The 15,419-nt window shown below is 42.9% G+C and overlaps 1 protein-coding gene across 2 annotated transcripts in view; it reads right to left on the reverse strand.

Annotated features, from left to right (window-relative positions):
* LOC120798058 (microtubule-associated protein tau-like) overlaps window positions 1-15,419 on the reverse strand; it is a 38,774-nt gene that overhangs the window by 2,632 nt on the left and 20,723 nt on the right. For both annotated transcript variants that reach the window (XM_040142052.1, XM_040142051.1), the window contains 5 exons: window positions 14,465-14,686; window positions 8,594-8,649; window positions 7,200-7,314; window positions 5,606-5,916; window positions 626-718 (listed from right to left, as the gene is read on the reverse strand). In XM_040142052.1, coding sequence (XP_039997986.1) covers window positions 626-718; window positions 5,606-5,916; window positions 7,200-7,314; window positions 8,594-8,649; window positions 14,465-14,686 — 797 coding nt within the window. The remainder of the gene's footprint in view (window positions 1-625; window positions 719-5,605; window positions 5,917-7,199; window positions 7,315-8,593; window positions 8,650-14,464; window positions 14,687-15,419) is intronic.

A 15,419-nucleotide genomic window follows, 5' to 3' on the forward strand; every position in this document is an offset into this window, starting at 1 on the left:
ACGCCGCGCAAACATCTCGCAGGGATGGAGGCTACACGGGGTAACGGACGTGACATGAGGCGAAAGCTGATATGATACGTTTCGCGGTGAAAAAGACAAAAAAGTCAGTATGGAAGAGATGAGGACACAGCGTTCGTCCACACAAGAGATGCTGGTGCCAGCTCCCCGGAGAGAGGTCAACATGAAAGCAAGCAGGGACAACACAGACATCAAACAAACACAGAACCCAGGCACTACGTGACGCTACAGGGAGCAGGTGTTTCAATTAAACTTTATTGTCCATGGGTGATATGAATTAGTACGTCTACAAACACTGTTAAAAAGATAGTGACAACCCTGCATGCTGTTTATGTTAAGAATTTATACACTATGCAGAGATACTGTATGTTGTGCCCCAGACAAATAAAAAAAAATGTATACATCTATTTTTGGTGAAAACTCTTGTATAGAATTAATTATATTTGCTTCTGAGGCACAATAAACAGCTCATAAAGATGAAGACAATCCACAACTACAATTCACAGGCACGCTGGTTGCTAAATGTGTAGGTCTACTAGAATGAGAGAACTCGGAGAGATGTTTTTTGGATGTGTATGAGTGTATGCTTTTCTGCGGAGTCACTCACGTTTCCCCCGCCTGCTGCGTGCTGGATTTTGTCCAGGGAGCCACATTTAGACTGAACGTGGCTAAAGTCCAGTTTAACACTTGGAATCATGACCTGGGAATGACAGGGTGACTTTTTGTTTTTTTTTTTTTTTTTATACACAAACCAACAGCCAACACTGAGGGCTTTCTAAAAACGAGAGGGTGGGGGAGCTTAAAAAAAAGGCCCATCTCCTCCCCACCGTCCTGCCCAAAATAATCCCCTAAACGTGTCCCAATTTTAAATCCATGACCTATCAATCTGTCGGAGCTCACTTTAGCATTTGAATTTCAGCTGATCTAGACCACAGAAAACAAACTGAAGCCTTTTATTGATGGAGTTTAGTTTTTATGCAGGGATAAAGGCAGTTATCAATGGGCAGATGCTGAACTTGTAGTGCTATAATCCGCGGAGTCTTGAACTTGTCCCTCTTTTAAGTAGTTATTATCGCCCCCTGAAGCATATTCGAAAGAGTTTAATTCCGAAGTGCAACATCCACTATTATACAAATACCAAAATACATAAATTCACAAAATAAACACAAAACAAAACACGAAAATCGCTTACAAGAGGGAAGTAGCCAACTTTACTTCTTGGTTGACAAAGAAGTAACGTGGATGTATTGCACTTTGGAAATAACCCCTTCTTTCGCTTGGCTGAAACCAGCCAATGGCAGACAAACAGATGGGTCGACAGATGAGCACATAAAAGTAGCATGAGAGAACGCTACAGCAGCCCCAGCTGAGAAGAGAAAAGAGAAGGAGAGGAAAAAAAGAGGAAGAGGGAAAAAAAGAGAAAGGCGTACATACATTGCCTCCTTTGGGCGTGTGCTTCAGATTATCCCTGGAGCCGCACTTTGACTGAACACGACTGAAGTCCAGCTTCTCGTTTAAAATTTGAACCTAAAACAAAATCGAATAATAAAAAAAAAAAAAAAGAAAGAAAACACTATATGTGCCTCATTTAGTTAAGTCAAGTGTGCGATGAGGGATCAATGTGTCACCACATGCAATTACATTTAAGATGTATTTATATTTACACTGCCGCCACCGCTAACTCAACTGTCGGCACAGGTAGGGAGTGCAGGCAACCCCAACCAACCAGTAGGAGTCGCTAAGAGCAGCAGCAACAAAGACCTGATCCCTCACCGGCTTCCCACCCACAAACACCGCCAGCTTTGCATGTTGGAATACACGACAAACGTGGGCAAGTGCAGGGGGAAAACTGTGCTCTTTTGCAGGCAGATTAAATATATATATATCAGAGCTGCTCTGGAGAAAAAATCTAATTGGCCACCTGATAAACCTGATCGGGCAGAGTCACAAAAACACTTTTCCTGGATGAATCATCTTTAGAAAAATTCAAAAGGTAACCCACGTGGTTATTAATAGTATGAAGCCTAAACCTACAAATTGAAAACAAACAAGTAAATAGAAAATCAAATACAGTTTATAACATAAACAACCTCGCTGCTGCTTGTAAATTGTGGTTTGACACAACCGATTAATGTGATTCTGCCTCGTGCCCCAATCTGTGCTGTTTTGTAAAATAAAAATAATATAGAAAAAGCCTAGTTCATTGTTCAAAGAACCAAAGAGAACACAAACGGAGGTTAAAAGAAAGGAGAAATGGGTTAAGGGAAAATACAAAAGAGCCCTAACAACAAGCCTCGGTCTCCGATCGACACTGACCTGACCTGGATTCTCTTGACAGCTCTTCCTCTAAACCTAAAACCTGCAGACACACACACACACTGATGCACACACTGTTCTCACTACCCATTTTTTCCTCCTTCGTTTTATTTTGCAGTTACTACACTATGCTCTCCCTTCTACGGCTGCTGCAGCACAGACAGCTGCAAGGTCAACCAATGACAACGCACCGGAACCGAACCCAGCGACAATCTCATCAGACTCAAACTGTACATATACACATTAGTCAGTTGACAGAAAATGAATCAGCAACTATTTTCATAATCAATCACTAATCATTTTTTAAGCAAATATACCGAGCTACACTGGATCCAGCCTGTGAAATGTGAATATTTGCTGTTTTATGATATTAATATTAATATATTTATATAGTTTTACGATATGTCGTTTATGATATTAAATTAAATATCTCTGGATCATTGGAATGTTTTCCAGACAAAACAAACAATGTGAATACGTCAACTTGGGCTTTGGGAAATTATAATGGACATTTTTCACTATTTTAATGAAAAATTAACATTATAAAATATTAGACAGATGAATCAATAATTATAATATTACTAGAAATTGTTAGTGGCAACTAACACATACAACATTTTTATTTAAATATTTAAATCTCTGTGTAAGCTAGTAAAAAAAAAAAAGTTACTTCCAATGGCTAAGAAGAAAATTAGAGCAGCAAATAACTTTCATTATCGATTCATCTGCTTTTAATTTTCTCGATAAATCGATTAATTGTTCGGTCTATAAAAAACTTCACAAAACAGGAAAAAATACCCGCCGCAGATTTCTTGTTTTATCTGATCAGCCGCCCAAAACCCAAAGATATTCAATTGATTGCAATGTAGCAGAAGAAAAGACAGCAAGTTCTCACATTTGAGAAGCTGGAAACATCAAATTTTTTGTCCCTGACCTGACTTACACATCACAAATGTGGTTTCAGATTCATTTTCTGTCAATCAACTAATCAGTTACTTAATTAGCTGTCGCAGCCCTAAACAGAATTTCACCAACGCACTGATGCTCGAGTCTCATTTCCACACTAGAAGTATTTATGTGCACACGCAATGCTTTTCTATCAGTGGATATTCTAACACAGGAAAAAAGGTCTTTAATGTCAAAACAAAATGAAATGAAGACATTACATAATTGTAATTATGTCAGAAAATGTTTTCGAATTTCATTTTAACGTATACAAACATCGGCTCTTTAGTCTGACACTCCGGAATACCACGGACTGCAAACACCTGCTGCGCTGCTTCTCCAAGCCACGCGGCACCTCAGCTTCGATAAGAACGACTGAGCCTATTTCACATTTTGTCCCCAACGGGGGGGATCGCCTCCTCCTCCACATCTCACAGGGGTTAATGAAAAGTCTCGCCTCTGTAATGCTCCGGGAACATTATGCCTCTCCGTTGCCTCGGTTATGTGACGAAAAAATTTGCAGTCTGTCAATGGACCACACAGCTGTTACAACCCGTAGACAAAGATGAGAGGAATGAGACTTATAATCCATGCATTCTTTCATTTTCATCCCGGGTATAACAGTGTATTGGTCATTATTATTATTGGAGAAAAACAGAAGTGAGCGAGTACATGATGATATTCTTGGAGGAAAAAGCAAAAACTGTGAGGCTGAGGTGAGATGATTCAGTGGTAACGCAAGGGAACTTAAGTTTAAGGGTTTGAAACCTCATCTCTGGGTTAAAAAATTGTTTCTCTAACAGCTTGGCAGCCTTGCAACCTAAAACTTGTTATCAAGCAATCCTCTTCGGTTCAACAGACGCAGACCGTTAAATCTGGCTCGTTTCGGGGACCTGCCGAGCGACTGCCTTGTTTGAAGCCTTCAAAAAATGAAGAGGCAAAACTGAAGTTAGGTGATATTTGTCCTTGATACACCTTCTCAATAAGTAATTCCACCTGCTCGGCGTTATTAATAGTCAGAGCCGGAGGGGAAACTCTTTGCAACGGTAATGATGAGAGCCGCTCCCCAGGGCCAACGATTCTGCAGGTTGACTGCTCCTTGGAGGTATTCTTGGAATATTCTTAGGAGGATAGCTGTTTAGAACCTCAATTATTTTAGAAAAAAGACCAACACGTGACGTTTCTGGCGCAGCTGAAGCTTCTTCGGCAGGGAGAAGAAATTGGGGAAAAGGTAAGGAGAAGAGAGACAAAGAGACAGTGAGGGGAAGAGGCCAGAGGGCAGGCGATGACAGTTCAGCCAGACTGACGGAGATGACAGCAGACAGGGAGAGGGCGGACGAGAGTCAGACGAAGCAGACAGACAGTGACGGCACGGCAGGGGTTAGAGGCAGGCCAGCCGCTGATTGGCAGTGAAGATGAGAAGTGAGGTATTTGAGCATTTTCACGACAGTTTTACAGCTCGGAGAGAGAAAAGGAGACAGAGAAGAGAAAGGAGTGGTAAGAAAAAAGACAAGAGAGACCCACTATTTCAGTCTCTTTTTAGAGAAGCTGCTACCATTGTTCCTATATTCTGACAACAGACACTTTGCAGAGGATCACAAATCCACTGGAAACAGTGTCCAGCAATGACACTGTCATGTTCAAAGCCAGACAAAGCCAGATGAAAACGGAGATTCTGTTAAAAGTTAACAGTCAAATACATGAGCAAATGATCCTGTTTGCTTCGATTTTAAAGCTCCTATGTTTTGCATCTGTCTTTTTAGGAGCATTTTTTTACCTTATATCAGCACGTTGTGTTGTATCTTATGTGTATGAATATTCATGTTGTAAAGCTACAATAATCGGAGCTTTGAAGAATAAACAGTTAATCAGAGAGAAAAAAGTTAAATGTAATAATATTAGTGGTCTTGCTTGATTTGCAATAACAATAGTGAGAGACGGTATCAAAAGCGACTTCCTAGTTCGCCCTGTTCAATTACATAGCTTTTATTTAAGGTGTACAATATAACTTTATCCTTTTCTGCCCCCTTGTGGCGGAATTAGGTGAATGCTTGACATTTTGAAACCAGTTAAATATGTATCTATGTAAATCTAAAATCAGTCTCTTTCTGTGTGTTGTAAAGATTTCCTGCCAGAAAGACAAGAGTATTGCGTTCTTTAAATTTCAAAATCTTGCCAGGTGCAGATTTAAGTCCGTTGGACCTTGACTTCTTGTCACTATGTGATTTGAATCTAGAGGTTTTTTTTTTTAATTCTGTTTTGACCAAAGTGTGATTTCATACCTAAATGACACTATGACTGCGGTGTTCCACCACAGTCCCGTTACCTGTCCGCCTTTCGGCTGATGTTTGAGGTTGGAGGTGGACCCAATCTTGGACTTTACATTCTTCAGGTCCGGCAGGGGCTGATTGAGAACCTTCAGCTGCCGCTGGGTGGAGGACGGCGACTTCGGCGGGGTTCGGATCACCGCCACCTTCTTCTCCTGGAGGACGCTGAAGGACTTGGGCGTATGGCTGCCGGGGGTGCGCGAGCCCGGGGTGCGGCAGGAGTAGCTGGGGGGTGTTCCAGGCGTGACGGCGGAGGAGCCAGGGGTGGAGGCGCCGCTACGGACTGATCGAGAACGTGCCGAGTCTGTACCTAGAGGAGATAGGAGACTTTGGATTAGGACGAGAAGAGGAAGAGGAAAGGAGGGATAAAGAAAAACCCTTCCTGGAATGTGGGAGAAAAAGAAAGAAAGAACAAGAGACACAAAATCACCTCAGACAACTAGGAGACAAACAGAAGAAAGACAGAAATAGACACAGACACATAAGAGCAACAGATGGAGCGGTGTGGGTGTGATCCTTCGTCTGGTTCTAATGATGATGATAAGGAAACAATGCTCATGGAGCTGTGCACGCTGCCCTGTCGGCCCCAAATTTGCTCAGTTTCCACAAAGCAAACAACCTGGGTCAGACAAGAATGTTTGACAAGGAGCATGAGAGCACACACAGGCAGCTGAGTTCATTTAATGCTGAGGGCCTGTTGCTGAGATACTGGCGCAGGACCAATAGGATCCTAGCTGACAATGTCCTGAGTAAGAACAAGAAGTCGCAACCTGTTGTTATGGATCCCACCTTTTCCTCTGATAAGGTAACTGCAGGTTTCACAAAGCCAAATTTAACATTTAACAACAAAAAAAAACCTCAATGAAATTTGTGTGGAATTAGGACACATTTGGGAACAAAACTATATAAACAAGCTTCTTTCTGATTGGTCGGTGAGGTTCCTTTAACTGTAAATGGGCAGAAAAAAAGATTAACCAGAAAACAGATGTTAAAACAACTTGGAGTAGAGGAGATACGGTAAATCAGGCATGTCGCGGATACTGCAACCCTGTTGCGTATAAAGAGGGGCATGAAGCTTATGGGGACTCGAAAAAGAAATCATTTTAGGGCTTTTTGAAACCTGCAGACACCTTTCAGAACAGTACGTGACCAAGACAAATGAATAAATTCCTCGTCAATGGATGATGCTCACTCCCAAGTCCTTATGTTGGAGTCATTATTGGAGTTAACAAAATCAAAACACAAACACGATGTGCTAACGACTACATGTCACATGTTGATGATGAAGCTCTAACAGGAGCTACCGGGTGGTCTACCTGCCATACTAGGGGCTCTTCCAGACCTGCTGTCCCCTCTTGACTCGGTACGGATCGCTTTGACAAAGAGGAGAGGCAAAAGGGGTGGAGGGGTGAAGGGAAATGGGGGGGGGGGGTCAGGGCAGGGTGTGGAGGGTGGTATGAGTTAAAATATAGTCAAATTATCCAAAGTTAGTGAGCAAGGAGAGTCATAAAAGTCAATAAGGAGGCACTGTGCTGTGTAAGGGAGGCAAACAAGCGAGGAGGCTCTGCCTTTTAAATGTGTGTGCATTCTTACAGGTTGGCCTGGAGGGGGTGCTGTCTTCTTGCTCAGCAGCAGGGATGTGGCGTGTCAGAGATTTGGCCGGCCTGGGGAGGGATGACCTCTTCTCTGGGCTGCGGTATGCTCTCTCCTGAATTAACACACACACACACACACCAAAGAGTCAATACCCGGGCTTCAGCACACGCAGCGTGCATGGACTTGTCTGGTTGCAGCGACCTATCAATCCCTGTTCTCGTTTCACTTTACCTTCTCTGCCCATTTGTTTGGCAGAGGGGACGGGCGGGAGCATGCAGAGGAGGGGCGGGCCTCACTGAGCGCCGCCTCCACCAGGGGGCTCCGTTTAAGGCTACAGGCAGAGCCGGGCCGGGGGGGGTGGTGATCGGACCCCCGACGCTGCGCTGCCATCTTTAACAGAACGGCCCGCGTGGGGCTCTGGACCGAAGCCATGACAAGGGGCAGGACAGCGTGCAGGATAGACGGGTGATGTGCAGGCAGGGAGGCGGAGGTGACAGACAGATGGAGAAATGAAGAAGTGAGATGGGAAGGAGTGGAAATGAAATGTGCTTTTTTATGGTTCCAGTAGAAACACATTACATGAAAGTGTATGTGAAACTGTATCACAGTATCTTCAGGTCTTCTATTTTTAGGAAAGTTCCTAATAGCCAAAAAAATTCACCCTGTCATGGTGAATTATAAATTAAGATACCGAATGATCAACGTACACATCTTGATTTTCTTTTAAGAATGGACAATCTGGACCCTTAGAAGGACAGAGATTTTTTATATTTTTCTATATATGACATAAAAACGTGATGAAATTTTAAAACATCCGACACAAAGGTAAGAAGGGGACGTGACTATGGAAAAAAAAGAGTTTTGAGTCAAAATGTTGGGATTCTTTTGTATGAAAACATGATTTGGGTGAGCCCCTTTGTCACTATACTGCACATCTTGTTTGTTTGTTTTTTAACTGGTAAAATGTACACATAACTGTGCATGCCTACTGTAACTGGATTTCTTTACTCACAGATTTTCTGTGTCGAGACTGGTACGGACAGGGATAGCAGGCAGGCATGCAAGACAAAATGAATATGCATACAGAGAAATGAAAAAAATACCAAGGCAAACATGCAGAGAAGAAAAGAAAGAAGAAAATATAGAGTTTTTTGTCACGCAAACAGCAGGCCCCGTGATGCAACACAGAGTCGTGTGCTGAAATATATCGAGAGACAACGGCTTGCAAAAATATAGTACTGCTTAAAATGATGCAACTTCAGTGAGCGTAACAAAATTTTTTAAAAAAATTTTTAAAAAAGGAAGAAAAAATGCATGCTAATGAGAATTACAGCCTTTATAAGTGTATGCAAACATGACTGCATGTGTGTGTCACAGACGATTATACTTACAGTGGTCCTCTCCCTGGACTGGTGGGCCACGCTGAGGGGCTGGTGGCTCTCCACAACTGTGGAGAAAACAGAGCCCTACTGTAATAACCAACGTGCACCAGCAGGGGGAGACACATGCGCTGCGTGAACGGGCAAGGTTCACGCAGCGCACACAACCGTACACGTCCAGTATATACATCCATATGCACTATGCGCTCTGAATGGACAGTCCAAACGCTGACTTCCGAAATGAGCAGAGGGTATTTTGCTGCAATGGGCTCCAACAACAGACACACGCTGACGACGGACATCAGGTAGTCGGTCGCACATCCAAAAAAAAAAAACTCGCGCCACAAAATTTCTTGTCAGTCTCTCTTCACATTCATAGACTTTTTCACACCAACTGACAGAACACACAACTTTGAAGCCATTTCCAGCAAACACAGAAAAGTGAGCCGCCAAACCCAAAATAGCGACGTTCCTCATTAAAAAAAAAAAAAAAAAAAAAAAGTACACACATTATTAAATACAACTCACAGACTACAGCATCAAAAAAGATGAACAGGCCCAGAAAAGGAAAATAGCAAAAAAGCCAAATAGCTGAAAATGTACCGTTTTTGAGAGGGAGAAACTTAAAACACAAAACGAAAGACCACACAGAAAGTGTAATGACATGTTGATGGAGAAAAACAGAGAGAATGGGACGTTTTAAAAATGGGTCAGCAGCACATGATAGTTGCCAGCTACATTGCACCTGTTTAAGTTCTCAAAGAGCCATCAATAGAGAGAGCCAAACTTTTCATCAGCCGTTAGGTTATGGTTTTTTGTTTTGTTTTTTTTCTCATCAATTATGCCAACTGATCTGCAATATTTGATTCCTTGTTCCTTCTGTTCTCTTGCACGTCTGAGATAGAGCCACAAGCCTGGCCTATGATAAGGAATCTTGGTGCAAAAGCCACGATACCTAATGAGCAACTTTTTAAAGAATTGTTGCTACGTAAGTCCTACAAAGGGCGCCCAGCACCTTTTTATATACTGCATGATCGTCCCTCGGGCCCCTTAGGCACTGTTTGATGGTAACATTTGGCTTCACTCTCTCTATCCACGGCACCCATTCCTGGTGAAAAGTGTTCACCTGTGGCCTTGCGTCTAGCAGCGCTGTGAAGCAGAGCAGGCCTAGGATGTCTGGCTGCCACTTTGGCTACACTCTTTCGAGATGGAGAACGATTTTGGAGGGCTGACACTTTACTCTGGTCAGCCCTCCTCAAGCCTACTGTCAAAAAGGAGAGACAAGATTATACCGACATGCAATACCTCAGTTAAATGTACAACAGAGAGGCAAATCTGTGTTTAACATCACGTTACACAAGTGACAATGCTATTGAGTTTGCTACTGTATTAAAAGTATAAATGCAATTGTAATTTCTTTTAAAAAAACCAAAAAAAACCCAGTAGTTCTTCTTGAATACAGAAATGAAACCTTTTTTCTTCTTCATCTCCTCTCTTTGATGGTGGCTGGGTACTTTGCGGGTCACTTTGCTCTCAGTAATGACAGGGTGGCCTCTTCCTCTGCCAGGGGCCCGTTTAGCGGGTCTGTCCACCATCACTGGTGTACTGGTGGAACTCTTGGTGTGAGGAAGGGCTTCGATTTTCTCAGTCATAATAGTTTTGTCATCATCTGCAGTGGAGAGGGATCAAAAGAGGACTAGTTCTCCACACTCCTCGATAGGAGCTACCTTATTACAAAAGACACATTCAGATTTACTAGCAACAAGCTTTCTGACGCTAGTTAGAACAGTAAGTAAAATATACATTAAAAATTATTTATCTAATTTAATTTTATTTATTTATCGTTTTTTACAAGTGATTAATTTATTCATTTTACAAGCTCTAGTACCTTGTGAGTCCATCCAGCCACTGTCTGTTTCTAGGATGGAGACGTCCATGGTGGTTTCCTCGTTAACTGGCTGACTGATCTGGCAGACCACCTCAGAAGTCTCTTCCACCTCCTGACGGATTTCAATGTCTTTCTCCTCCCCCTTATCCTCTTCTTCCACAATTTTCTCCTTTTTTTCAGAACCAACTTCCTCCACTTCTTCCTCTCCTGTTTGGTCTTTCTTTACCCCCTCATCCTCCTGTTTCTCCCCTTCTTCTCTTTTTGTTTGTGGGTTTCCTGCTTCTTTATCCTCCCCCATCCCTTCATCTCTTCCTCCTTCCTCCGTTGGCTGCGGTAGCTCGTGGTCAGAGCATGGAGACAAGTGTGACCTGTCTGTCACAGGCTCCCTTTCGCCACTGTTTTGGGCACTATGACTACATTCTTCCGTTCCAGACTTGGGTCTTGGATCTTCCTTCAACACCTGATCACCTACCATCGGCCTCACCTCCTCTTTCTTTTGCTCCTCTTTTCCAACTTCAGCTGTACCTGTCTTGGGGATAACAAGCTCTTTAGCTTCCTCCATTATCTCTTGAGGCTCTTCAGCGATTTCAATATCATCCTCATCCTCTGCTTCTTCCTCTACTTGTGCTTGAGGTATAATGATGATTGGAGAGGGTATTTGTGGCTTTGGTGATCCTTTTTCCAGACTCACCTGCTGTAACTGGATTTGGGCATCTTTCTCACTTAAGGGCTTTTTAATGCTTAAATCCTGAACAGCTTTTGAGGTAACTTTCTTTTCTATTCCTTCTAAACTTGCAGGTGTCCCATGCTCACTTTGAATCTTCTTGTCATCTTTTTCTGTGCTCTCTCCCAAAGACTGAGATGATGCTGAAGGTATGTCCGTGTTTGCCATTTCTGGTTCTTCATTTCTTTTTTCTGAATCTCTCTGTGCAGGCGTCGGCATTTCTTTGTCTAACTCTGACTGTTTAACATCAAACCTCTCAGACTTCAGATCATTCTCTGCTTTAATCTCTGGTAAGACATCTTTCCCATATTTCTCTTCAGTGTCTCGGCTTTCTGAGGGTGTATCATCTGGGGACCTGGGGGTGGTGGGAGTCGGGGGAGCCTTGCTTCCAGTTTCCGTAGGAGTGAAAGTAAAGGAATTGTCTGGTGGGATGGGTGAAGCCTCTCTGGAGGGGTCTTTTTCAACATCTACCTCAGGGATTGCTTGGATCTTTATGTCACCAGGCAGGCCACTCTCCAAACGAAACTCAGTCAGTCTGTCTTTTGAAGAAGCTATTGGGATTCTTAGGCGATCAGGCTTTGCTCCACTTGTCACAGCTCTTTCAAGAATCAGGGTGGTCTTTACTGCATCTTTCTTCTCAGTTACAGTTTTTTGAGACATCTCAGGTACAGTTCCTTTGTGATCTGGTTGTTGGATTCCCTTCTGAACACCTTCATTATCTATGGCCCCAAGCTCTTCCTCAACTTCACCCTCCATGGAGGAGAAACGCTGGTGAGGAGATTCCCCAGGACTGGGTACATCAGCAGGAGACGGCATGGGCCCTGAGTACTCATTGAAGACACAGTAACCCAATTCCTCCAGCTGTCTTTCCTTACCCACCACTCTCGAGGTCTGATCTCCTAAGGCAAGCTTGGCCAAGGAATTCCCCACCAGAGCTGATACATCGGCGGGCACCGACATTCGTCTCATGTGGTCAACCTCTCTTCTCTCTAATGATGGCTGAGGCAGGGCTCCAGCCAGGTCCAACATCTCAGAGAGGCTGCTTGTTTGCTCGAAACTGGAATTGTGCTTGTCAGAAGGTTGCGTCGTTTCTGCTTTGGCAGGAATATCCTCAGTTGATTCAGTGGAGGTTGGCGTGATGGAGACAGCTGGGGGAAACTTGGGTTTATCGCTCTCCACGGATGGTGTTGAAGAGCAAACCTCGGATTTATCAAAACTTCCGCTGACTGGACACAAGCTTTCTGAAAAGGTCCTTGACTTCTCTCCCTTCACTGTCTGTTCCGCTGAGGATCCAACAGTAATATTCAGGGAGAGGCTTCTCTGTTCTAATGAAATCCTACCAGGAGATGTCCTGACTTTCTTCTCCTGTTGTTCCTCTAACTTCTGCATAATGCTTTCAGGTTCCCCACTTGACGTTGTCTCTGCTGCTCTGCTGAGTTCATAATAGCTCTGAGTTTGTGGTGACTCCTCCTCGTGGCTTTTTGAGGATGTCTCAAAGTAGGTTGTCGCTCCTGGTTTGTGTTCTACAAAAGTTTCTGATGTAGCTTTCAACTCTGTACCAGGTTCTGGGCTTGATTTGACGGTTTCTTGTCTTTGATCGACTTTTTGAATATCAGTCACCAGCGTCTCATGCAATCTAATGTCACTGCCACTTTCCTGGTCTGACTTATTTATCCCCTCCACTGTCCCTGTTATTTCCTCTCTTTCATTCACAGGGGCTCCGGATTTGCTTGGTGAGACAATTCTGTCTTTTTCTTTTGTTGTAACTTTTGAGGACCCTTCTGCCTGTTTCAGCTCTTTTGCTTCGGACTCTACAAGGAGGTGGCTGTCACCAGCCTCTTTTACTACATCCTTTCTGTCTTGGTTACCCTGCTTAATTGAGGAGGTGTCAGAGAGATCTTTATCTTTCACAGAGGGAGGGGGACATTCAGTTGAGGTGAGTTCTGCTCCTTCAGGTGTTGCTCTTTCAGCAACCACAGGCTTTCCATGTAGCGACTGAGGTTCGTCCTCTTTCATAGCAGACCCACAGGATGCCTTACTGATGCATTCTTCCGGCTGAGCTGTGAGTTTGAAGGATACTGTACAACTTTGTGCTAAGTCATATTAGCTATAAGCTTTGCTAGCAGCATCCACAAAAGCTAGCCAATACAGTCAAGCCGAGACCCTCTGCACATAGATACAGTAGCTCTCCATCAAGCAAAAAACACACAGCACAGTGTATTTTGTGGCAGGCTACAACAGCACAGGGGGGATTCACAGCACCTAAGATAGCGTGCAGAACTGGAATGAAGGAATGAGTTGCATGATGTTAGATGACAAGAAATAAATGTACAGAAATATATTGAATTCCTATTGCAACATGTAAGGATTGACAAAAAAATGGTCATCCTCATTATTACATTATTAAAAGAAAAATACTTTTATTGGATGCTGTTAACTGTTAATGGTGACATTACAGCTTCTACTGCAAGTACAGGAATGCTGTGGATGCGAATGAATCTATACTGCGTGGATAAAAATATCGAAGTAAATTTATAAGGGGTATTTTCTTCATTCAATTCGCCTTAGAGATAAGGATGATGATATATGTCCAATGAGGGTGGATTATAATGCCCAAAGTATGATCTTAGTAACAATAGGAAAACAGGATCATCCTTTGCCTTGAGATGAAATGAAAACAACATTGAAACTCAAGCGAGTGATACACAGCAGACTTAAAATACATTCAGGACTGATTCAAGACGCACCAATACAGGTGGGTGTACTCAGAAACACCTCCTTGCACACAATATTCCAGCAAAACCCACATAAAGAATATAGAGACAACTAATCTACCAACACTTAATTCTACGATGCTTGACAGATTAGACAGTGATATTTGCATTTGCAATGTAGCTGGCAATACAAAAGTGCAGAAATGATCAACCACAATATGGTTGATCAGGTTTTCTAATGTCACTCCAATGAAAAGCAAATGGTTATGTTTTGCATGAAAAAAAAGCACAAAATCAAAATATCACATCATTTTGCACACGGCATCTTCAGGTATTGAAGCAGAAGCTTAAGGATTTAAGGGCAACAAAGCTGGAGGAAGGCTGGCAGCAAAGCCTGAGTTGCATCACAATCTATAAATCAAGAGCAGAGAGTCTTTGTGCCCATTAACAGAGCACAAGAGAATCATGCAGAATAGGTAATGGACAGATTCACATTTACTCAGTACCCTCACACAAACTGTATGCACACGCACAAAACCCCATAAAACCACACACACCTTTTTGTGATGGGCTGTGTTCACCTTGATGACTTCCTCCATTGAGGACCTCAGGTCTCTGGGCTTGCTGGAAGCCCAAAGCCTGTGGCTCTGTTAAATAATCTGTCTGCTCTAAGAGCAAGCCTCCTGGCTGCTCATATGTCACTTCCTCTTGGTGACTGTTGGGCCCTTCTGGAGCCTCCTCCTCATCCTGCTGGTGACTCTGAACCTCTACTTTATCTTCTTTGAGCGGGAAAAGGGAGACACATGGATGAGACATGGAGGACAACAGATCTGGGGTTACATGGGTTGCAAGACACTTTCAGCTCCGATGGAGATGTATGGGAGGCAATCAACACACCTTCTAGCCTAGCCTTGACAGATAAATGTTAAAAAAAACATCCATTTTAAAAACGATACCTTTAGAAGAGTCTGACATAGAAATAATATCTACATCATCACATATATGAAACTAGCAACTAGTCTTTAATTTTCAAAATATTTTATAGAAAAATATTAAAAGTATGGGAAAAATTCTCTTAGGATTTGTTTTGTATCTCATGTACAACAAACCCTAAACCATGCAGTGGCTGATTCTATGCGATTCCATATACATTTTGGGGATTGCATGCTACATGCAAAAGGGAAATGATTAGATAACAGACTGCACTGTTCTCTGTAAATAAAAGAGCTGAAAGCCGATCTGTGATTTACTCTTAGAGAAAATCAACACACAAAATGAGCAAAAGAACAACAGAGGAGATGCTGCGAGGGGAAAGCAGACTAATGAGATGAAGGGCTCCAGTGGCAGGTTATGTACTATTGCCTAAAGGGAGGAAGGATGTTTTTGTTGCCGTCTAGCTCTTGTATCTGGGGTCGACTCTAATAACATACTGGTATGTATTAGAAAACTAATATTGAACTAATACTGAACCACAGTGCGAACTGGACAGGACAGTGTGGCACATGCTGCAGA

This window comes from Xiphias gladius, chromosome 13 (assembly GCF_016859285.1).
Source record: "Xiphias gladius isolate SHS-SW01 ecotype Sanya breed wild chromosome 13, ASM1685928v1, whole genome shotgun sequence".
Classification (NCBI taxonomy): domain Eukaryota; kingdom Metazoa; phylum Chordata; class Actinopteri; order Istiophoriformes; family Xiphiidae; genus Xiphias; species Xiphias gladius.